The sequence below is a fragment of the Papio anubis genome, chromosome 3, assembly GCF_008728515.1.
Source record: "Papio anubis isolate 15944 chromosome 3, Panubis1.0, whole genome shotgun sequence".
Taxonomy (NCBI): Eukaryota; Metazoa; Chordata; class Mammalia; order Primates; family Cercopithecidae; genus Papio; species Papio anubis.
The window spans coordinates 14,963,103-14,988,192 of record NC_044978.1 but is presented as its reverse complement, the minus strand read 5'-3'; the positions used below and the strand labels follow the sequence as shown (position 1 = coordinate 14,988,192).

The 25,090-nt window shown below is 36.4% G+C and overlaps 1 protein-coding gene across 1 annotated transcript in view; it reads right to left on the bottom strand.

Moving 5' to 3' along the window:
- GLRA3 (glycine receptor alpha 3) overlaps window positions 1–25,090 on the bottom strand; it is a 138,721-nt gene that overhangs the window by 18,402 nt on the left and 95,229 nt on the right. The window contains 3 exon segments of the mRNA XM_031664109.1: window positions 1,524–1,568; window positions 3,838–3,981; window positions 23,223–23,460. Of these exon segments, the coding sequence (XP_031519969.1) occupies window positions 1,524–1,568; window positions 3,838–3,981; window positions 23,223–23,460 (427 nt within the window).

Here is a 25,090-nt window from a genome sequence, read left to right as displayed (position 1 = left end):
TCATACTGTTTCTAAGCAAAATACATAGTTTTAAAGGACAAATTTGATCAGCCTAGAGCATCGTTAGTTTAGGGAAATAGTTTTCAAAAAGTCAGAGAAACCAACCACCCCCAAATTTGCCAAATGCTTGAAATATTTTAAACACAAAAGGGATGTATATACTTTCTTATGACTATATCTGTGTTATCATATTGTTTCTTCTATAAAAATAAAAATTTATTGACTTTCCATACGATAAGCCTGTTTTTTCATTAGAGTTTTCATAAAGTAATATTTAATTAAATAGATACCTTTCATTCTATAGTTTCTATAAACATTAACTATTTAGCTACTAGAGATATAATTATGTTGGTCTTCCAAAGAAAGATTAGAGAGTCTGCTATATAGTTTAATACCCACTTGTATCTATAAATATATATTGCAAACACTATATCTAATTATGTAAATTCCATGCCATGAAAAATTTACAGTTAAGATAATCAAGTAAAAGCAAGTGGATCATGTGAAATTTTCTTTCAGGGATGAAAAACAAAGGGAGAAGTGGGATGCTGGGAAATAAGATGTAAATTTTAGTAGCAAAAGGACAATTGCTGAGTGATTACATATTATAAGAGAACTTAGCAAGTACTTTAAAATAATACCAGATCTAGACAATCTATTATGAGGTTGAAATTACTGCAAGAATTATTTAACATTATGTCTCTTGCAGGGATGCTTACTTGCAATGTACAGTAGAATCATCTGGTAGCTACTTTTAGATATAATTTACTCCAGAAATTAAGTTTAGTAGACAGAACTATTTGTGTGTGATTTCCCAGGCTAAATTCTTGGCTTCAATAGATTTCTATGTAATTACTGTGTACTATATTATGAACCCCCAAGTCAAACCACGTATGGACCAAAACTATCTATTTTATATTGCTTTCCTAATATTTAGTCATTATACTTGGACATGTGCCTCTGTGAACTCTTTTTATTTGACAATTTCAAAGGATGCTGCTATCAAAACTAAATTGTTCACTTGCTATAAGTAACCTCAGCATATTTTAACGTTTAGAATGGATTCTAAAGATACACAGAAGGCACAAAGCATTTTGTTGCCTTATTTTGAGGTCTCTTGTGCAGCTGCTTTTAGAATTTGTTTGTATAAATAAATTTTCCATTTATTTTCAACTAATTTTGTACAAGTATCTGAGTGTTTCTTCTCTGATGATTATTACAAGATATATGTGACATTTCTCTTTAACATATATTTTTAAATCATTTTGACCAATCAAATAGCTCTGTTAAAAAAATGTAGGGTAATATTTAAATATCCTTTTATGGATGAGAGAAGACAAGAATGAAGTTTTTAGAAAAAGAAAATAACCTTCTTAGCTGAAGGAGGATGGTGTTTGCTCCGCTTTCAATACAAAAGGGGGCTACGTTTCCCCACCAAACACTGCCTTGGTAGTGCAGAATATGCTGTCTGCTTTTTACTGATGACCACATTCCTCTATTTAGAGTTAAGAAAGTCAATTTACCATATCTGAGAAACGGTAAAACTTCTCCAATGCAAAAGCTTCTGTCTGTGGGAAGGTAAAGTGGACCAAGAGGAATTGAGAAACCAGAGAATCAATTCATATATGATTAAATATAATTACACAATTGGTTGTAATTGCATATACCATTTGAACAGATCTAGGTAGCAATTAATAGATTTTCACATATGCAAAGTATCTATCCCAATGTATAAACTGAATTTAAAAAAACTCTTTTTTTCATTAAATCAAAATTACATTTAATTACATTTGCTCCCTGAATATATCAAGTAGTTATCAGAAAACAATAAGATATGACTGTTTTTGCATTTCTGCATTTTCCCAGAGTACCAGTCACTGGAGAAAATGAATGCTTCCCTCTTTCTATGAGCTAAAGAGGAAGGAGCATCAAATATTTTTATTTCACTTTTACATGTGGTAAAACTGAGTAAAGAGGCACTTTTGTAAAAATAATTTTTTAAAAGAAGGATCCAGAATTGAGCATACAAACTTGTCATCTAATACTTTGTCTACTGGATATTGTGATTATTGAATGTGTGGTGGATGTAGGATATGTCTGAGCTTTCACACTTTACCCATTTGGACACCGGATGCATAAAACTTCTCTTTTCCAGAATTTACAGGACCTGCTTGATACATTCTAAATTGTATAAGGAGAAGGAAAAAGGTAAGGAAATGGAAAATCAAAATGACAAAAAGCAAATCATAATGATAGGGAACATGCATATTGCTTTACTTCTAATTAATGATACTAAAAGGGAAAGTGATCTTCATCAGTCACTAATACCAAAGAAAGACCAGAGCGTCATCCCTGTGATACAGCATTTGTACTGTCATTGTTGTTCAACCGGTGCCAGTTATTATGAAAGAAAACATGAGAAAGTAGGATGTGGAGAGGGAGAGAGAAGAGGAAGAAATAGAGATAAAGGCAGAATGAGCAGAAATGAGAAAATATAACAGACCAGTAGACCAGGGTGAGGTGAGGGAAGAAGATAAAGTTAATCTCCCCATCACAGTATGTTTCAGTGTACAAAAGATATGCTTCTGTTTTCATAAAAATTTGATTAAACACAAGTCTTAGCACTGTTTTTTGTTCATGTATTACTGAATCTCTGATGCTGAATGCTGATGTTCTTTCCACGCTGCTGTTAATTGTGTGTTTATTGGAGCAGTGATGCTTTTTGGAGGGCCAATTAGAAATGATAAGTAAGTTACTGCTTTAGAATATGTTGAATACTAAGTAGACTCAAACACGGAGACGTCAAAGCTTTTTAAACAAGTGTAATAAATACATAAATTGCAGTATAATTTATAAACCATAAAGAATCCTTAAAAAGTTAAATCTTTACATACTTAAAAATGCACACTATGTGAACTATACTATTATCATTAAGGTTTATGTTTTGACTTAAATATGCCAGGATATTGGATCCTTGCCACAATTACACAAAACTTTGATATTACTGTCCATTGCTTTAAAAGACCATTTGCTTTTAAAATGTCTGTTGGCACATTCACATTAGAAGCAAATGCATAGATCTGCTGTTGATAGAGGATCTCTCTTACAGAAAAGGAAAGCAGATTGGTCAAAACCACGTGCATGTCAAGGGAGATGCCATTACAGTTCTGCATAGAGGAAAAACTTCATTTAGGACATCCAAATCCAATTAGGGGTTTACTTCTGAAACTGGCTATGGTCTCTTCATGATGTTCTAAGTTTCTTCCTGGTTTCATCATTTATCAGATAGTAGCCAGGAAACAACAGGACTTTCTTGTGTTTCCCACAGGGTTTCAAAAGAAATGTCTTTAGTTCATGAAAATATGCATTAAAAAGAGACCACAGAGTTTTTCATGTATTTATCATCATGGTATTAGTAAATAAGTAATATTTGATGAAAATAATGAAATGAATTAGCTCTGACAAAAGAACTTTAATAATTACATTTGATGACTTACGTCAAGTGAAACCATTAGAAATGCTCTAACATTGAAAGTAAGAAATGATATAATTCATTAATTAAAATAAAAAAGGGTCGTTCCAGGAAGCACATTAAAAAGAAGCTAATGTAGGTCTCATGTCACCAGATATGCTGTTTAAAGTAGAGCTAGGTGTCATCATTTTCTCCCTGAAGTTATTTTTGACATTTTTAGTTTGGATTGGAAAAAAAATGAAAGGAATATTATATTATTTCATCCCCAGTCCCAATTGCCTCTCTTTTCATCTCTATTAAATACAACAAATTCACTTTCCAGTGAAAACTGGATGCTGCCAAACCCAAAACATTTCATCATTTACCTTATTCTTTCTCTTTCGTCGAAATCTCAGAAGTTCTTTGTGTTGTCTTGATACAAAATTTACAGCTGCATACTCCAGAAGTGCTGAAAACACAAAAAGGAGGCATACTGCCATCCAAATATCAATAGCTTTGACATATGAAACCTAGCCGAGAGAGAAACAGAGAGCAAGCAAATTCACTTAGATTGTTACTTCCTTTGAGAACAAAACTGAGTTTTTCTGATTCTGAATTATGTCATTCATATAGAAGTATTGAAAAATAAAGAAAATGACAATTTTTTCTTGAAGTTTTCAGATGGCCATTTTTGCAAATTTTATGTATTAGTTATGAGTATTCTGTTTTTTTGTTTTTTTCAAATTTAGGCAATAGCCCAAACACGATGAAAGGAGAAGTAAGATGAAATATAACTTTACCTTCAGAACAGTACAGTGCTTAAAAAGTGTGAACGTTGAACTATAGATAATGCTGTTGGCTTTTTAGTTCCACATTTTCATCAATATTTTTAAAAAGTTTAAAACTGTATTTATTAATTCTGTTAAGATATTTTTCTTTCATTGCATTTATAAATAATATATGGTTATTTGTTACATATTTTGAAATATTTTTAACTTTTATAAAGACAAGTTATAAGGATAGTACAAAGAGGCCAGGTGCGATGGCTCACACCTGTAATCCTAGCACTTTGGGAGGCTAAGGCGGGTGGATCACCTGAGGTCAAGAGTTTGAGACCAGCCTAGCCAACACTGTGAAACCCCATCTGTTTTAAAAATACAAAAATTGGCTGGGTGTAGTGGCGGGCGCCTATAATCCCAGCTACTTGGGAGGCTGAGGCAGGAGAATCACTTGAACTCAGAGGGCAGAGGTTGCAGTGAGCCAAGATCACGCCACTTCACTCCAGCTGGAGCGAAAGAGTAGAATTCTGTCTCAAAAAAAAAAAAAAAAAAAAAAAAAAAAAAGAATTGCAAAAAGCACTATCAGCTTCTCCAGTTGTTACTACATTTACTTCTCCACTTTACATTTATTGTTGTGTGTGTATGTATATATATTATTGTGTGTGTATGTGTGTGTGTATATATATATACATGTATATATTCCTTCAAACTATTTGAGTGTGATTTGTAGACATAACACCATACACTCAACAAAATCAGAAATTTAACATTTATAACATTGATAAAATCCTACCACCTAATCCTTAAATCCCTCCCATTTCACCAATTGTCTCAAGAATACCCTTTTTTATTTAAAAAACAAACTTTTTTGTTATTTTTTTTCCAGCACAGGATTTAATCCAGGATCACGTGCTGCATTTTGTTGTCATATCTCTTTAGTTTTCAGTGTGGGACATTATCTGTCTCTCCTTGCTTTTTTTGTGGCATTGTTACTTTTGATGAGTACAGGCCAGTTATTTTCTAAAGTTTGCCTGATGTTTCCTCATTTACATTCAGATGATGGATTTTTAGTAGGGATTCCTAACGAGTGATTCCCTGTTCTCCACAGTGCATCATATCAGGAGGTACACAATGCTGATCAATTGATGAAGGTAATGTCTGCTATGTTGCTCTATTGTAAAATTGTGAATCTTCCCATGCATGGAATATTTTGAAATTATATAAGTATTCTATTACTCTTTAAATCTTCACACACTAGATTTAGCATATGTTGATGATTTTTGGCTGAAACAATTATTACAGTGATGGTTACTCAGTGGTGATTTTCTAATTTCCTTATTCATCTACATTTATCAATTCACATTCAACTGTGAGAAAAATCCCTGTCTTCTACATTTATCTGTTTATTCCTTTATTTATATGTGTATAAACTTATGGATAACTATTTTCTTCCAAGTGATGTAATACATTAACATCATTATTTATTTTGATTCTCACATTATCCCAGATTGGGCCATTAGGAGCCCCTAGATGTTAGCACATATATCATTTTGACAAGTCTCCCTCATTATTTGAGCATTTCCTCACTTTCTGGCACAAGACACTCCAGATTCATCTTGTACTTTTCCTATTCTGGTCTTTGAGTCAGCCCTTTCTCTAAGGAACTCTTCTGTAGTGAAGAGTGGCTTTTAGAAACCAAGATCTGGGCACTGGGTGTACTCACATCTTCCTTAGGGGTATCGTTTCTAGGCCCTCACAGTGGACAGAGCTATCAATCTCACACATACACATATATTCGCGCGCGCACACACACACACACACATAAAATGTAGCAACTGTATACATTTCTTTATCATCTTTCTCTCTCTATCTCTCTATCCATCTATCCATCAAACACGAGCTTCCATTAGTATCTCTAAATCTAACTCAACACCACAGCATTCCCTGTAGCCTATACCCTTTCTATATATGCAAAATTTTTCTCTAAAAGTGGGAAACTTGACTCCCATTATCCTCAACATGTATTTGATCATTCACCATGTATGTGACTAACATCTCAATTCTGTCAACCATCTTTTCAGCCTCAGCACCTTAATATAATGGTAAAACCAGATACTGTGATCATTCAGTTGATTTTTGGTTCTTATGAAGGTGCTTTTTGTGTGCAGATAGTTGTTCCATTTGGCATTCCTGTAGGGGGGATTATGGCTGGAGGCTTCTATTTGGTCACCATTTGCCCCATTTGGCTCCTTGCCCCTGGTCCCATCCCGCAATGGTCCCACTGGCCTTGATCCTAACTATCTATTTATCCTGCTCCATAGGTTCTCGTAATCTGATAGCATCCTTGATCCTGGTTCCACCAGCCCCAGCTACCATCCTTGATTCTGACACTTGCTCAGCTATGGCCTTACAGTTTCACTGTGTCTTGTCACCTCAAAGGTAGAGAAGGGAAGAGAAGGATAAGAAAAAGCGGAACGAACAGACAACTTTTAAAAATGAACACAAAGGGAAGAGACAGGAAGAGAAGAGTAAAAAGAAAAGCTAGGTCCGTATTTTTTAGAAATAGACTTATACAGACCTAAGTCCCTTAGAAAAAGTAATTCAGTAACCTTTAAGCAACTGCTTTCATACTTCTCTCAGTTTAATTTGCAGTGATTTCAGGTTGTAGCTGACCTCGTATCTTTGTATATGTCCATTGCTCAAGGTTGAAAATTTGCTTGAGTATTAGGAAATTACTCAATTAAGGAAATCAATTAGCATTCTACTGTAAGAAAAATCACTGTCTTCTACATTTATCTGTTTATTCATTTGTTTATGTATATGTGTATAAACTTATGGATAACTATTTTCTTCCAAGTGATGTAATACATTAACATCATTATTTTGATGCTACTGTAAGGAAATTTTCTACTCTAAGGAAATTAAGGAAGCGTATCTTGCAAGCAGTGTAGTGTCAGCAAAAACATACCTTTTGTGGAGTGAGCATGAGATAATTCATTTTATTTCATACTTTATATGGCCAATTAGATGCGTAAAATGCTGTCATTTGCCAAGTATTGGAAATAAAAATGAGAGATACTTTTGTTTATAAAAGGTAAGATGTTTTTCCACCTTTCATTGGAAATGGACAGTTAGCTACAAGTCTGTTTCCTTGCTATAAAAACAAATATCCTTACTTCTAAGAAGATGTGGATCTGGGAGAACAGAATGCCAGGCTGGGTTCAAGCTAATTTGCCCTACTTCTTTGGACCCAGTGTATAATTATCTTAAGGATCAACACCCTACATTTTGAGATTTTGAGAGCTTGCCTGTCTTTGTGCTGTTTATATCTTCCGTATTCTTTCCTCTTTCATCTTCAATATTTAGTGTAGCTATTTTTACGAAACGTTAGCCCGTGGGAATTTTGGACAGATTTAGATAGTAGTTTTAAAGGATAAGTGGCTCAACATTTGGGGGGAAGTTAGAGTGGCAGGAACGATAAATAAAGTAAGGAAAAAAGCTCTTTCCCATCTTTCCCAGCAGGTTCTTCAGGTCTCAGGCTAGACTTTGCCCAAATCTAGTTCAGAATCCCATGGTACCTGTGCTGACTTGCTGTGTTACCCTAACACATTGCACTGGAATTGTGATTCCTTGTTTTTCTTTTTTTTCCTGTTTGTCCTGTGAACTCTTTGAGGGCAGATGACATCTCTGTTTTGGTCACCATCACATCAGTGTTTGTCACGTGTACATATTTGCTGAATCAATGGACAGATAAATGAAGGCATTAAATGGTAAAATACAGGCGTGGGGGCAGAAACTGAATCATAGATGACATATGGAAATTCACTTTCTGGAGCAACACTTTCTTAATACCTCTAATTGGGTTGATTTGCTTTTTGAAAGAGTTCATTTCTTGACACTCGGAAGAGTGTCAACTTACAAACGAAGCATTTCAACAAGGAAGCACTCTGCATCTCCTCCTGCACTTAAGTGTGACTTCTACTGGTCAGCACCATCTCCACTGGGCAAAGAGCAGTGCATCTCACTTTATTCCAGTGCTGTGTCAAATGCCCATCTGTTTGCAAGTATAGATTTAAATTTCATAAATTCTGTAATTTGGCCAGAAATTTCTGGCTGCTTCCAAATATATACAGTCCTGGAACAAGTAATATGGCTTTCAAAGATGCTGTCTCAAGCCACATTATTCCTGAACGAATATGACTCATAAAGTATGTGTGCATTTTTGAGCGTTCTGAATCCATAATGACATGAACCACAGAAATTACCTCAGAAATATAATTTCCAAATTAATTCAATGAGCGTTTTCAGTGACAACAAATACATCGAAACGTCATTTGTGCCTGCCAGGGCTCTGCTAATTGTGAACAGCTTATAAGCATTGAGCCTAAAGGCCTACTTTCCTCATCATCTCTTCGACCCCCTTCACCAATTTCAAGTCTGTTTCTCCTCCTCCATTCCAGCTTCCCAGCCAAGGACAGCAAACACAGGATGTGGGAAGTTTGGAACTTTGGGGCTAGTAACTTTAAAATAAAGACAGCAGTTCTTACTTCAAAGCATTCACAGCATACTCATGACATACAGCACATTCCCCATGGATTCAGATTCATTACCTTCTTTCCTCCCCCTCCTGCATGCCGCCCTGTTAGGCAGTATCATTCCAATCTTGACCACCTTCCCAAAAGACCCATTGTCCACTGGAACCCTAGTTCTATTTTCCGGAAGAATCTCTCCTTGGTATCACTCTCCGAATACAAGTGTCTATGGAAATAAAACCTAAAGGTCGACTAATGAGGTGCACTGGTCAGGGGACCTTTGTCATGGAAACTACTCCCAAGCCATCCTGCAGAAGAATGCTTCCCTTTCAAGGATTGCCCTTTCCATGGCTTTTGTGACCTGCATTCTCTGGGTTTCCCTCCCTTTACTCCACCCCGTCGGTTTTCTGGATTCTCTTTCTTTTCTTGAGCTCCTTAGGGAGATGGCCTTGGTCCTCTTCTATTCTCATTGGGACATGACCCACTAATCCATCTTATCTATCCCTATGGATTCAATTCCTCTTCTGTGCTTATGATCCCCAAACCTCTATTTCCTGACTAGATCCCCCTTTATCCAGGTTCTTCCTTCATGGCACTCTGACTGTCTCCCACACCTCAAACTTAATTTGACTAAAAAGGAGTTAAGAATCTCTACCAGACTACACCCTCCCCCACCAAAAACAAAAAACAGCCGGGCGCGGTGGCTCAAGCCTGTAATCCCAGCACTTTGGGAGGCCGAGACGGGCGGATCACGAGGTCAGGAGATCGAGACCATCCTGGCGAACACGGTGAAACCCCGTCTCTACTAAAAAAATACAAAAAAACTAGCCGGGCGAGGTGGCGGGCGCCTGTAGTCCCAGCTACTCCGGAGGCTGAGGCAGGAGAATGGCGGGAACCCGGGAGGCGGAGCTTGCAGTGAGCTGAGATCCGGCCACAGCACTCCAGCCTGGGTGACAGAGCAAGACTCCGTCTCAAAAAAAAAAAAACAAAAAAACAAAAAAACAAAAAAACAAACAAACAAACAAACAAACAAAACCCAGCAAATATGCACAGCTCCCCTCTCTTCTCATTAAGAGACTCTACTCACAGTTGTTCACCCCCAAATCTAGAAGGCTTCTCACTCTCTCTTTTCAAAGATGCAGCCCTGTTAATTATCTTTTCTTTCCATTTCTCAAGTTTATCAATTTCTGTCCTTCCTGATGCTGCCATCACACTGATCGAAGCCACAGCGTGTCCTAGTCCCTCAGCTCTACCCTTGCCACAAGAGTTACTGATTTTTAAATGCAAATCTGATTGCATTGCTTTAGGCTTACAATTCTTCATTTACTCTCTGTTAATTTAATGTTCAAAATCTGTTTTGTAAGGTATAAAGCCCTTCATAATTAGCCTTTCATAATAATTCATATTAATCCTTCACATAAAGCCTAGCTTTCATTTTTGTTTTTTATTCAACATTTACTGAATGCCAATGATGAACCCAAGTTCTGTTGTTAGGTGTTATAGGTACAGAGATGAGAAAGACAGACAAGCTCTATTATTAATGGAGCTTATACTCAAGTTAGAAAAACATACAATAAAAGCAAACACATATATAAGATAATTTAAGAGAAATGTAAAGAAAATGTGGGAGGGTAAAGATATGAAGGACTGGGAGAAGGGGGCTATGTTAGATGGCAGTGGCCAGGGAAGACCACACTGTGGAAGGAATAATTACCACCTTATGCCAGTTTCTTACTTGCTTATTATGTAGTAGCTACATTTCCTTTCTTTTAGTTTTTGAAAACCTGAAAGCAATTGACAAACTCCACTCTGCCTCAGCTGTTTTGTATTTACTTTTATTTGTTTTTTAGTTTTTTGCTATTGCTTTTGACTTGGAACCCTCCTTCTTTGGGTAATGGATGTTCATTCTGCACGTCTCAGCTTGCAAGCTACTTCCTCAGGGAAACTATCCTCAAATGCCCAGGCCACAATAATGCTTCTCGGCATCCCACTTCTACTTTTTTCATAGGTCACTCATTACAACTGTAATTATATTTATTTTTGTGTTAGGTCCTGTAAGATGTCTGTGGCTAGCACCACTTGAATGCCCCCCATCAGTTAATTGCTCTATCCTACAATTTTTAAATGCTTTCCACTTTCCAAAAACTTTGGTTAGAAGGATGCAAAAATTAGTATGTCCATGAAGATTTGAAGATGAGATGTCTATACTAATATGTTAACAAAATATGTGTTGATAGCAAATACCAAATAACTCCCTTGTATCGTTGATTTTGTCTCAGTGTGCTGACATTATCCACTTATGTATCTTCTGCTTTTAGGCTATTACATTCCATGAGCTAAGGCAAAGGCCAGACCTTACTCATTTTTGTATCTCTAGGATGCAGCACAGGGTTATTTATGGTTAAGTCTCTCAGTTAGGTTGACTCCTGTGTATTGACTTGTAATCACTAACCATTTATTATTAGAAACATAAATATATTAACTAATATGCCAGGAGATGTTCTTAATACAGTAGTGTCCATACAGTAACACTGAAACCTCACAACAATAGAGGCAATCATCGCTATTTTAAAGATGAGGAAACAGCTGTAGTGAAATAACTTGCTTAAGGCCACATGGCTACCAAGTAGCAAAACTAGGATTTGAATGTAACTCACACGGTTCCAGAGCCCAGGAACTTAACTACTATTCTATATCACATAGTTATTAGGCTGCTTCCGTTTAAGACACCACTGCAAATCAACAACTGTAAACACTGTAAATTGGAATTCCTCTCTGTATCTTAAAATTCCAGGCTTTTTAAATTTCATCTGATATTTAAGAGTAATGTCGGTGCACAAAATACATACTGTAAGATCCTCCATATTTGCTAGCTTTGATCCTAAAATCTGACAGTCAACTTCCTAGTAGACGACGTATAAAAAGAAATGGTCATTATATTTAGTAGATGAAAACAACCTAGTTGCTCAGGTGAAGCAAAACTATTAAGATAAGAGAAATGTTTTATCCTTTGAAATACCATGTGTGTCCCCCAGCAGTATTAAATATACTAAAGTTGTTTATGAGCCAGGAGCCAGGAGACTATTGTCTACTTGCCATGTAGCAATCCAGGAAGAGATCAGCTTGATAAATGATCAACTGAGTAACCAAGCTAGGTTATTGCAAGGCCTAGCCTTTTTCATTCTAAAAAAAGTTTTATAATTTAGGGAAAGTAATATAAGCACCATATGTTCTGTAGATTTCTTATATTTTTTCACAAGAAATTATGCAGTTTTTCTTTCTTGTAAAATTTTCATTAGAAATAGAGAAAGCCTGCCTCTTGCATCTCAAGTAAGAAATATATAGATATATCTATATATCTATATCTATATCTATAGAAATTGGATTTTATTGCTGTCAGTCATCTTGGTTATTAAACAGGGAATCAAGTCACTTTTTTTTTTTTGGCCCTGAGAAGCAGTCACGTTCAGGGAGCTTGCCTAACCGTGAGATTTCTCTGTATCTACCCCTCCAGTGACATGAGGAGTTTGGCATAGGGAGGATTCAAGCTAGGACACAAAGCAGTTATCAAATAACCACAAAATTTCTCTGGCTTGAAGAAACAAAGGTTTATTTGGCTCTCATATTCCATGTCTACTTTGAGTTGAATGCTGACCCTGGAGTGGTGTTGTCATTGCTATCCTCACTTGTAACACAGCAGTGGAGGAAAACCAAGTCGCTGGTGGTTCTCGCATTTGATCACAAATGTTTCAGACTGGTAGTGGAACAGGTTGCTTCCGCTCAAAGTTCATTAGCCAGAAGTACTCACAGTCAACCCTGATCACAAGAGCACTAGGAGATGTAATCCTGCCACATGCCTAGAGGGGAAAGTAGCCTTGGTGGCACAGAGCATTATGCTAACTCCAGAGAAACTCAGGTAGGGGCGATTTCTATTTGTCCTTCTGAAACAAGAATCCTCATAAGTACAGAATTAAGGAACATGTGGATTATGATTTGATCACTGTGATATCTTGAATAGCACATAAAGGCACCTTTGTTAAAGAGAAAAACTCACTGCTTTATAGAAAGAAGCTGTCAATTAATTAGGGTATGACAAAGCATAAGAAATTTCCCCTGATTTTCAGCCAAAAATTTTCTAAAACAATAGTGTCAGGTCCAAATTCAGCAATATGAATTGTAAGGAGGTACAAAAAAGTAGAGTCCAGGTGGTGCTTTGAAGCACTTAACCTAAGACAGATAATCAATTCTCTAGATGCAGAGAGTAAAGAGAGGCAGTCTGCAAGCCAAATTTATGTATGAGAATAAGTTTGTTTGGACTGCACAATATCTGAAAAAAGAAAAGGAATATGCTTCTAAGCATGGAATGCTCATCATCAGTTAACCATACTGCTCATCCCTCCACCCCTCATTAATTATACCAGACCACTTTGTTCATTGATTTGTGCATCTGACCCCTGAAGTCATTTGACTTTGTGCTCTCTGATCCTGATAATGGTTTGGATGTGTGTCCTCACCCAAATCTTATGTTGAATCGTAATCCCTAGTGTTGGAGGTGGGGCCTGGTGGGAGGTAATTCCATCACGAGGGTGGTTTCTAATGGTTTAGCACCGTCCCTCTAGTGCTGCCTTGTGACAGAGTTCTCATAAGAACTGGTTGTTTAAAAGTGTGTGGCACCTTCCCTTTGAATCTTCTTCCTCCTGCTCCAGCCACATAAGAAGTGCTTCCTTCCCCTTCACATTCCACTATGATTGTAGGTTTCCTGAGGCCCCCCAGAAGCAGAAGCCTGTGTGGCCTGTAGAATCATGAACCAATTAATCCTCTTTTCTTTATAAATTACCCAGTCTCAGGTAATTCTTTATAGCAATGTGAAAATGGACTAAAACAAGTCCAGAGAAATAGATGACTTGCGTATTTCTCACGTAATCCTTCATAAATAAGTTTACTTTTGCACCAACTTTTGATAGCATTATTGAATAGCAATAATTTTGGATCATATTCCTTAACAAGTACATTGAGTGAACTGTATTATCTATGGCAGTATATGCTGTGGTTGAGAGGCCTGCCAAGGTGTGTGCCTTTACCTCAGTCTACATGGAGGTGGTCAAAAGGATTCTCCTGTGACCAATAAATTCCTGCTACAGCCTATAGACAACAATATATTAATGGGCAAAGATACATTGATGTGGCTAGCTAAATTATAACCCAGATGACTATTAATCAATGGATTCTAGAAATGGAAATTTAAATGTATTTATAAACAGCATAGTTTAAACTTAAGAAAAAGAAATTGATTAAACCAGAACCTGGAGTTTGAATCACAAAATCTCATCTACACCTACATGTTGGAACTCTATAAGGTAAATTTCCAGGGATCCTTTAGAGAAGTAGTTTGTCAATTCTCTTCTCAATCCAAACTTGCTTTTTATTTGAGGAAAAGGTATAATAAAATATGGTAGTGTATGCTTTTGATGAGCTAAAATAGCCCTTTGAATAGGGTAATTTGTTCTTCTTTTAATAACATTCAATCCCTGTGGATTGCCCTAGTTCCTCAGAAATGTCAAGTAAACTGTGACGAATAATTTTGGCTGTGCAATGGGCAAGTGATAGAAGCCAACAGATAAATGCTTTTTCTCTGGATAAGCTGAAAATGTCTCTGCTTGTGTTATGCCTTGTTTTCCGAGGTTTTAATTTCAGATCTCATTGACTATTCATTTAATCATTCATTTTTAAAATACAAATTTGTAGTACCCTTAATCGTACATTTCTCCTTAGTGCAAGAACCTGCATAAGAATTTTACATTTGGTAACAGGAAAAAGTAATATTAATCTCAAAAGCATTTCAAACTTCATTAAGACCTAAAGCCGGAGATCAAGGAATCTGAACCAAAGGAAATAATAAATAATGTTTTAAAAACAGGTGTTGAAGTGGAATGAAGCTGATACTGAAAAGGCAAGAAGAGGTAACTTGAGGACTACTTTCCCAGAGAACGAATAACTAAGCAATGAAACATACAGCCCAGGATATTGTGTTTCGATATTCTAACATTTATCATCCTGGAGGGTGACTCACAACAGTACTGCTGGTGGAACGTTCATGATGATTATCATACTCATAATCCTTAGTAAATGAATGATGCTTCTAACACAATATTTATTTTTCACATAAGGGATTTTTGTTTTGTTTTGTTTTTGTGAAAGGATTTTGCTCTGTCACCCAGGCTGAAGTGCAGTGGTGCAGTCATAACTCACTGCAGTCTCGAGGTCCTGGGCTCAAGCAATTCTCCTGCCTCAGCCTCCCAAGCAGCTAGGACTATAGGTGTTTGTTACCACACTTTGCTAATTAAAAAAAAATGTGAAGACAGAGTCTCACCATGTTGCTCAGGCTAGCCTTGAACTCCTGGCCTCAAGCGATCCTCCCACCTCAGCCTCCCAAAGTGCTGGGATTACATGTGTGAGGCACTCATGCAATGCTTTTTACTTCATGAGATAAAATATAACAGAGAGTCACATAATAACAGAACTTCATTGTTTCCAAAGAGGTAAATTTAACCAATACTTCAGTCACCAGACAAAGAAAGTACAACCAAAAAGGCTAAAGAATTTTGAAAAGTCACAGTTATCTCTGACTCCCGCTTCAGTAACTGGAGTTTTACCATCATTTTTTCTGTAGTATGTAGCTCTTTTTCTAATGTTTAACACTTAGGAGAAATTGTCAAACCTAGATGTCACTGAAAATGCTGCATGCCGCATATACACCATGGAATACTATGCAGCCATAAAAAAGGATGAGTTCATGTCCTTTGTAGGGACATGGATGCAGCTGGAAACCATCATTCTCAGCAAACTACCGCAAGAACAGAAAACCAAATACCGCATGTTCTCACTCATAGGTGGGAATTGAACAATGAGATCACTTGGACACAGGAAGGGGAACATCACACAATGGGTCCTATTATGGGGAGTGGGGAGAGGGGAGGGATAGCATTAGGAGATATACCTAATGTAAATGACGAGTTAATGGGTGCAGCACACCAACATGGAACATGTATACATATGTAACAAATCTGCACGTTGTGCACATGTACCCTAGAACTTAAAGTATAACTAAAAAAAAAAAAAAGAAACAAGAAAATGCCGCATGCTGTTAGACTTCCTGGCATTTCTTATTACCTTTTTTTTTTTTTTTAGAACGACTCAGGTTAAATCATATTTGTGACCTCTCTCTTCTGCATTTTTGTGTTTTGTGTTTCTATAACATCATTTTTTATGGTAAACATATAAATTCCTATTCCCTTTTCTTCTGGAGTTTAAGAGCTTCATTTAAAACTTCAAGTAGGTATCATGAAGACAGATAAAGCCTGTAAAGGTGTTTGTTTACACTGATTTTGGGGCAACGTGTTTTCTTTCACTGGCGAGGTGGTAGTTTTACATCCACTTTTGTCTTTTGGGGGCTCATGGTATGATTCTAGCATATATATGAATGTAGTGGATGACTTTATTTACATAAAGTAGTCTCCACATTGAATACATATCTTTGTTTTTAAACTTAGTTTGATGTCAAAGCTGTGGTATTATGCCATTTTAAAAAGGTTTAAAGTTTATGATTTGACCATATATTTTTCCCTAGTTGTTCTATCGGATTTAAGAATTGATGTAGTAACCCTGTCTCTATCTCAAGTACAGAGAAAATGCTTGATAATCATTAATCTTTCAGCTTGATGGAATCTAATAATTCTAGCAAAGTAGGTCCTAAGTAGGTCCTTGATGGAATCTAATAAGTCTAGTAAAGGAGGTCCTAAGATGAAATGTAGAACTAGTGATATCCATCAATCTCTATCCTTCTTATCATAGAACTCACCCATTTTTTTAGGACTTTTTTATTTACAAAACGGATAATTTTTTTTATCAGTAATAAAATTGGATGGTATTCATATACATTATATCTTGTGATAAGGGTATGACTAAATAATTATTTCATTTTCTGGGCATTTTTTCTTTTTTTTCCATTTTCCTAAATGAATGTATATGGAATTATATTAGTTACTATGATCCATGAACATTTAAAAAATTTAGTTGAATATATTGCTTACATCAAGCGTTGTATCATAAAGCTAAATTTATTACACATTCTGTCACAGTAATAAATTTAAAATGAACCCACTTGGATCATGTTTGTACTGAACTTGATTGAAGTAATACTGATTAGATACATTTTCAGCAAATATTTAAATGTTATATTTAAATGGTTTCGCCGGGCGCGGTGGCTCAAGCCTGTAATCCCAGCACTTTGGGAGGCCGAGACGGGCGGATCACGAGGTCAGGAGATCAAGACCATCCTGGCTAACATGGTGAAACCCCGTCTCTACTAAAAAATACAAAAAACTAGCTGGGCGAGGTGGCGGGCGCCTGTAGTCACAGCTACTCGGGAGGCTGAGGCAGGAGAATGGCGTAAACCCGGGAGGCGGAGCTTGCAGTGAGCTGAGATCCGGCCACTGCACTCCAGCCTGGGCGACAGAGCGAGACTCCGTCTCAAAAATAAATAAATAAGTAAATAAAATAAAATAAAATAAAATAAAATAAAATAAAATAAAAGGTTTAGACCAAAACATTACTGACAATAATAACTATTAATTGCTATATTAATAGGAAAACCTCATTACTATGTAACTCTCCTAACCCTATTATGTTATCACTAACACAATTTACTCTCCTTTAATATTTAAAAGTATTTTTTTGAGAAGAATAAGAATGTATATTTGCTAATTAGCTATGAACAGTGAATAGAAATCCTTCATTTTTCTTCGCATTTCCTATCTTTTTATTGTAATCAACCTCACATAAATATCTGTGTGCCAACACAATTGTGGTGTTCAAAAAATGTATCAGTTCAACTTGTATTTTCTAATACTTATAATCACTTTTAAAATTGGTGTCTTTATGAAGAATGAAAACTTAATATAATATAAAAGCTATCATTATTATTTTTCTTATTTTTTATTTTTTATTATTTTTTTGAGATGGAGTCTTGCTCTGTCACCCAGGCTGGAGTGCAGTGGCACAATCTCGGCTCACTGCAACCTCTGCCTCCTGGATTTAAGTGATTCTAGTGCCTCAGCCTCCAGAGTAGCTGGGATTACAGGTGCCCGCCACCACGCCCAGCTAATTTTTGTATTTTTTAGTAGAGACAGGTTTTTGCCATGTTGGCCAGTCTGGTCTCAAACTCCTAGCCTCAAATGATCCACCCTCTTCTGCTTCCCAAAGTGCTGGGATTACAAACTTGAGCCACTGCATGCAGACACCACCTCTCAAAATGAGGACAATTTCACAGAGAACTTCAAAGGGGAAAAATGAGTGGAATTGAGAGAGGTAAAAGGTTCTAAGTAATCGTTGACCATAAACAGCTTTTGGTGAAGAATTTGCAATCTCAATAGGCTACCAGCTTCTTCTGAGTTTCTGTAAAATATTTAATCAAAAAGCCATATTTGAAATTTCAAGTGCTCCTCTTTTTTTAATGCTTAGTAGCTCTGTTTTCAATGAGATGGCCATAGTGATGGGAGCAGAGAAATTCACATAGAATCTCCCTGGGATTATTCTCTACTTCTTTCCTATCCCTTCCTCCCCTCTTGTTTTTCTGAGCATTTACTGACAAGCCAGAGTGTGGTCTAAGAAAGGAGACAGAAAACTTAAACAAATAATTGCCCCGAGGTAGATAAGATTATTTACAATTCCTTTTTCCCTTCTTCAGCTCCAAGGCTTCCCTGTGGGTGGAGCACACTCTTCCACCCCACTGACTTTCAGTTTGGCCATGAGACTTGGTGTAATTTATGGAATGAGAACAGAAGCGACTGTGTGTCAATTCTGAGCAAAAGCTTGCATGTTTCTGCTTGCCTTCTTGCTCTCCAGCACTCCTCCATGGAAAGAACATCTTACAGGTCCCTGCAGCCCCAAAATGAGGAGACACAGGGAGCAGATCTGAAACCCACTCCACAGCCTAGATCCATGCTCACTTGAACAGTCAATCTCAGGGCAAGCCCAGAAGAGACACAGGCACCTTGCAGTCCTGTGAGCAAGAAGAAATGTTGTAAACCATTGAGATTTGGGAGTTGTCATGCAGAATAATTGTGATGCAACTGGATCATCAGCCCCAAGTGCCAAGAATGTCATAATATTAATATATTGTGTTAAGAGCTAGGGTTTGGATAAACTTGAATCTAGAGATTCCCCACCCTGCCAAATTTCTATCTGCGTACGTGAATGTGTGCATTGTGTATGGGGTGTGTGTGTGTGTGTGTGCACCTGTCTGACATGCTATGTTCAAAAATCTCTGATATGACAATAAGTTTAAAAGACTAAAATAAGGTATGCATAGTGACACTGGTGTACTTCTGCAGATGATATGAAGCATAAAACGTGCACCAGACCTGGTCCTTAGCCAGTCTCTACAAAACAGGATGAAAAACAAATGATGAGGGTAGATCTCTAACAGGAATTAATTGATTGTTGAAATCATAAAAGAAAGGGTAAGGTGTATATAATATTGCTGTATAGCCAAGATTTCTCCAAAGTTCCCTAATGCGGATTCCTTCTAGTACTCAGTGTTTACAAATTAAAATTATGTTTTGTCTCTTCTACTGATTTTCTCTATTCTTACCCATCCCCATACTTAATTCCTTCACTGCCAAGGTCTTAACTGAATATTGAAATTACATTTATACTAAAAAATAATTGAAATATTATTACTATCCCCTCTTTCACCCCTGATGAAATGAATCCTCCTAAGAAGGACTAGCTTTCCATATCTAAAAAAAGATTACAGAATGCTGAGATCTCAAAGAATTCAGGAGTAAAGTTCTGGGGTGAGTGGATCTTGCCTTTAACCAAACTATCTAATATATTCTGTGTATTGGTAGGGCTAGCCCTGGGGGAGGAACAGAGAGAGAAGATATTCAGCTGTAGGAAGAAGGCCAAGCACAAATACATCTTCTTTCCCTGTCTTTCCAGGCTTTCTTCCACCAGAAAAATCACCTCTAGTCCACTTCTCAATTCATTTGTAGTTTATTCCCTAAAGTCTGAGGGCTGGGTGTTGTTGGTCAGAACTTTGGAAGTTCTTAGTTTTTGACAATTCCATGTGATTGTCTTGTAAATGTGTCCAAGTTAACATGTTTTAGAAAAGAACTCACAATTAACCTTTCCCCTAACCTTCCCTATTAGTAACTATCATCTCTACTTGCCTAGTGACTTACTTGAATGCCACTCCTGCATTTCTCTGAATCTTCCGTGCTCAATTCATAAGCAAATCCTGTCTGTTTTACCTCCAAATCTATTTTTTCAAAAACATTTACTTCTTTCTAAAGCCATCTGCTACTCTCTATCTCTGTTGCTACCAATCTTGCCAGACCATCATCTGCTGTGGACCACAATAGCTTGCTTGGTGGACTCCTTGCTCCCACTCTACCTCTTCTATCTGGTCTTCACACAGAAGTCAGTGTAATTGCCCCCCTTATTAAAATTCATCAGTGGCCCATTGCTGCACCCAAATTAAACTCAATCATTATGAAGTCCTATGAAGTCTTCCTTGATAGGAGCCATGGTCATCGCCATCTTTTCTCACTCTGCCCCAAGCACATGGTGTAAGAAAGCGCTCCTAAAGTTACACAACCTTGAAAATTTGCTTGGAATAGAATGCGTATATCACCATCTTATGGCCACCTGATACAGACACTGCAAAAATGTGAAAGAGTTCAAGTTTCAAGGAATCAGTCACAGGCGTGTTCTTGCTTTGAGAGACTACATGCTTGATTTATCATGACATTGTAGAGGCTGACGCAATAGAAAATATCAGAGAGGAATATCAGCTCTGTAGTTCTCTAGAAGCTGGCTATAGTACATTCTTTGAGATTTCATTCTCTGAGTCTTACTTAAGCAATTTGTAAGCTCGTTCTTATCTTACAGGAGATGCATTGACACAGAGCCTAGACAAAACACTAGGCAAAGATCACAAATTAATGATTTATTGTTTCACTCTCCGATGTTTGATAGTCAGTTTTCCTGAATGTTACTTTGTGTTCCTACTTCCTCGAAACTGTCAGTAGGTAAATTCTGGGTGATTTAGTGGCAAGACTTTCAGACTTCCGAGGGTTCTTTTGTGAGACTGAGAGCAGAAGATCTTAAGGTGCATGGTCTCACACATGTGCTTCTGAACGCAAGTTGTAACGCCCTCACCTCCTGTCTCTCTGGCCCAATAAAGTCACAGAATCAGAATTGCATTTTTAAAGAGATTTTCTACTCTTTTGAATGTCTCATCCAACAGATTAATTCTTGTTGTTTATCCTGGGTCCTTGGGGTCTGCCCTGCTAAAATTGAATGTAAGTAATTCATTATGCTAAACCTTTTATTCCTGACTTATCCTGAAACCTTTTATTCCTGACTTATCCTGAATTCTAAGATGATACAGTCAACTTCTTTTAAGGTATCACTTTCTCAATCAATTCTTTTTGTGGGTCAGAGTCACAACTGTCATCACGTTTTTAGGTGTCATTGTCTCTATGATCAGAGAGATGGAGAGGTTTTGTACACGTGTACGTGTATAGTTGAACTCATGGTGGAAAATTTGTTTCTTCTCTAAGGTCTTGTGGAAATTAAAGCCTTTTAAAAATATCTCCTATTTCTTGAGAAAAAACTATGAAGCAGTCCTAGTCATTCTTCTTTTTTTAAAGTTGTGCCTCAATTCTGTGTTTTTAATTTATTGCTTGCTTTATCTCTGCAGCCTCTACTCACATTTCCATACAGCCCCAATTCTAGCTTACTCTGTATATAAGCGTCTTTCTGTCCTGTCTTGTAGAAGCCACAGATTCTCTTTTTTCTGACTGACAGCATACAGACAAATGAGCTTTCATTTCTGTTTAGCTCATAAAGATCAGTGAGTAAACTGGCGATTTCCTTTACAAATTAACCATGACATTTCCACTATTACCCAGATATTACTCTTGCAACATTTATTCTTATGTAAATAAGTATTGAGTCTTACTAGTTTACATTTATAAACAGATTTATAATTTTCACATGAGCAATATTTTAGAAAACACTAGTTGATGCGAACAGTTTTGAAAATACAATTACTTGCTAATAAAAGTAGACATTATTTTGAAAGATAACCATTAAATTTTAGTGAGGCAGATCGTGTTAATATCATATTTTAATGATTAAATCCTATTTTCAATTTTTATTTATATAGGCATTTCAATCTAATAAATTGAATCACGGAATGAATTAGTAGAAAGGACTAAGGGAGCCATGACAATAGATTTATAATTTACTTGGTGTGGCAAGAAGATAGCATCAAATGCACACAAAAAAAGTTAATGTGATTTTATTGCACAGAAGTACTTCATTTCAATGAAAGTAATAGTAAAGCTTTTTGGAAGCTATGCAGAATTACTTAATTTAGATGATAGAAACTTCTTCTTAGACATCATTTTAGGGGAAGAAAATAATTTTCTATTTCTATGCAGCTAAATAAATGAAAAGAGTTTTATTTCAGTATATCTTATGCAAAGCAATATTGGGTCTTCTACGAACCTCACAGAGGGAACAATTTTATTTTAATTCTGGCAGCTCAGCATCGATGAAAATCATGGAATTAGATAAGGTCTCCTTCCTATTGACTTATGGTTACTTAAAAGCAACAGGGAGGAAAAAAAAAACCACAAAAATAATATATACCATATTTGGCTCAGGATGCAGCACTATGGGCACTCTGATAAAATACTTGTAGTATAATTGGTATATGTCTTCTGGAAATAAATTTGGCAATATATATGAATGCATACAGCTATCATTGCAATTCTGTTTATAAGAATATATGCTAAGAACATAACAAAAATATGTGTAAAGCTATGTGTGTGTATGTGTTTGTGTCTATATATAGATATATATGTATGTTTACATAAAATGTGTATATATAAATATAGATGATATATGTGATATGTATAGACACAGGTACACACACACATATATACTCATATATATAACATTTATTATATAAATATTTATTATAATATCAGTCCTAAGAGTGACTAAGTAAATTATGGCATATCCATACAATGGAGTACTATGCCACCATTTAAAATTACCATGTAGATTCAACTTAAATGTTTAATATATTTCTAAATATTTTAAAACCTATTGATACAAATAATTCCATAGTGTATAAGAGTATTATCGATATTTAAATAATTGAGAATAATAACACAAAATGTGAATAGCGGATATCACTGGTTTGCAGAATTTTTTTCATTTATTTCTGTTTTACGTGTTTTCTGCTTTGGTTATACATTACTTTGAACACCAGTCATGCCATTGAAATGCCATTGAAAAATATCTGACCAAAGCTGACAATGATATCTTTGCAAGATTATAAGTGTGTGTGCAAAGATGTGTGTGCTCATTCGGTGCACTTACCTTTGGCAAGGAAGCTCGTGATCCTGAACTCTGTGTCGTCATCGTCAGCACAGTGGTTATCCCCAGAGCTACCCTGGCCGGTGCCGCATCCATGTTGATCCAGAACGAAACCCAGGATAGAATAACGATCAGGAGACTGGGAATGTACATCTGGATCAGATAGTATCCCATTTGTCGCTCCAGATGGAATCGCACTTCTATACACGTAAACTTTCCTAATTGATCGTAAGGCAAATACAGCAATTAGCACAAATAGGTCTTTGTTATGGCATCAAGTATCACAATTTCTTTTCTTTTCTTTTCTTTTTTTTTGAGACAGGGTCTCACTCTGTCCCCCAGGCTGGAGTGAAGTGGACTGATCTCAGCTCACTGTAGCCTGCGCCCCCTGGGTTCAAGACTTTCTCCTGCCTCAGTCTCCCCAGTAGCTGGGATTACAGGCATGCACCACCAAACTCGGCTGATTTTTTTTGTTTTGTAGAAATGTGGTTTCACCATGTTGGTCAGGCTGGTGTCGAATTCCTGACCTCAGGTCATCTGCCCACCTCAGCCTCCCAAAGTATTGGGATTACATGTGTGAGCCACTGCTCCTGACCTCACAATTTCATTTTGATAAGGTTTCTGTCATAAAACTTTCCATGATAATGAAAAGAGACTCATATTGATTCCTGAAAAAATATTTTTCACTGTTAGCATCAAGAAGCAATGTAGTAAGAGAATGTACTCTTGTAGGAAATGGCAGTAAACTTTATTACTTCCGACTTGAAAAGCGCTTTACACTTGTCGAAATATCCAAAGATTTATTATTTCACTTGATTACGACAATTGCTTCTGAGGCAGACAGGAGAAACAGATACTTATTATATAAAGATCTTCTTTACTCATTGACTGTTTCTGATGCTTTGAGTGCTTCTTTCAAGCCAGGTGCTATTTGTTCCAGAAGCCTTTCCATTTTCTTTAAAGTAAGTGCGAGAGGATAAATACAATTGAACACAAATGATTCCTTGAATAATAAAGCAAACAAGTAGGAAAATATATGTTATTTCCCATTAATACTTTTGAAAATAAAAGCACACTTACTAAAAACAAGTGGGATCCATTTGTAGTAGATACGTATGCTTTTGTGTCTCTATTATTTACCTCTATTTTGGTGAGCAATACGTGGAGGAGTAAATGATGGTTTAATAAACATTAAGTTGATATTTTTGTTTGTGTCCTGGTTCTACTCCCTACTCTATTGATATTGATTTATACTACTCTATGTTCTCTCTCCTTTGTAAAAATTGTTCTTCTAAATCACCAAGTTCTTGGTTTAATTGTTTTTATTTGAATTATTTTAAGAAGGATGAGGTCAGAAAGTTATTCTGCTCTTTAAGTAGCGTTCTGTTAGTTATCATGAAAGAAAGATGTTAAAGAGCAATTGCTGTCCTATCGCTAGGTAGGACTCAGTGCGAGGGACTTGGGCCATGCGTGGTTGCACAGGTGAGGCAAGGGCACTATATCTGGATGAACCCATGCATGTGTTTCCAGAGCTTAAGTCTCAACAAAAGTTCACAAAGTCTGGGAAACGTAGGTTCCACTCTTAGGCGAATAGTAATCAGAAACATATGTGCAAACCATACATGATCCTTTTATCAATTTGTCAAATATATACAAAACGCCTAAAGATTCCTGAAACATATGAAAATACTTTAGATTTTAAAGTGCTATTAAATATAAAGATTTAAATTTTTCTATGAAAAATAATGAAATGGAATAAAACAAGAATAACTGATTCAGGTGATTCTCAAGGAAAAAAATAAGCTCCATTGTGTTTTTATTTAAAAAGAGTGTTTTTCAAAGTTCAGAATCACTAATCATCAAAAAAATGC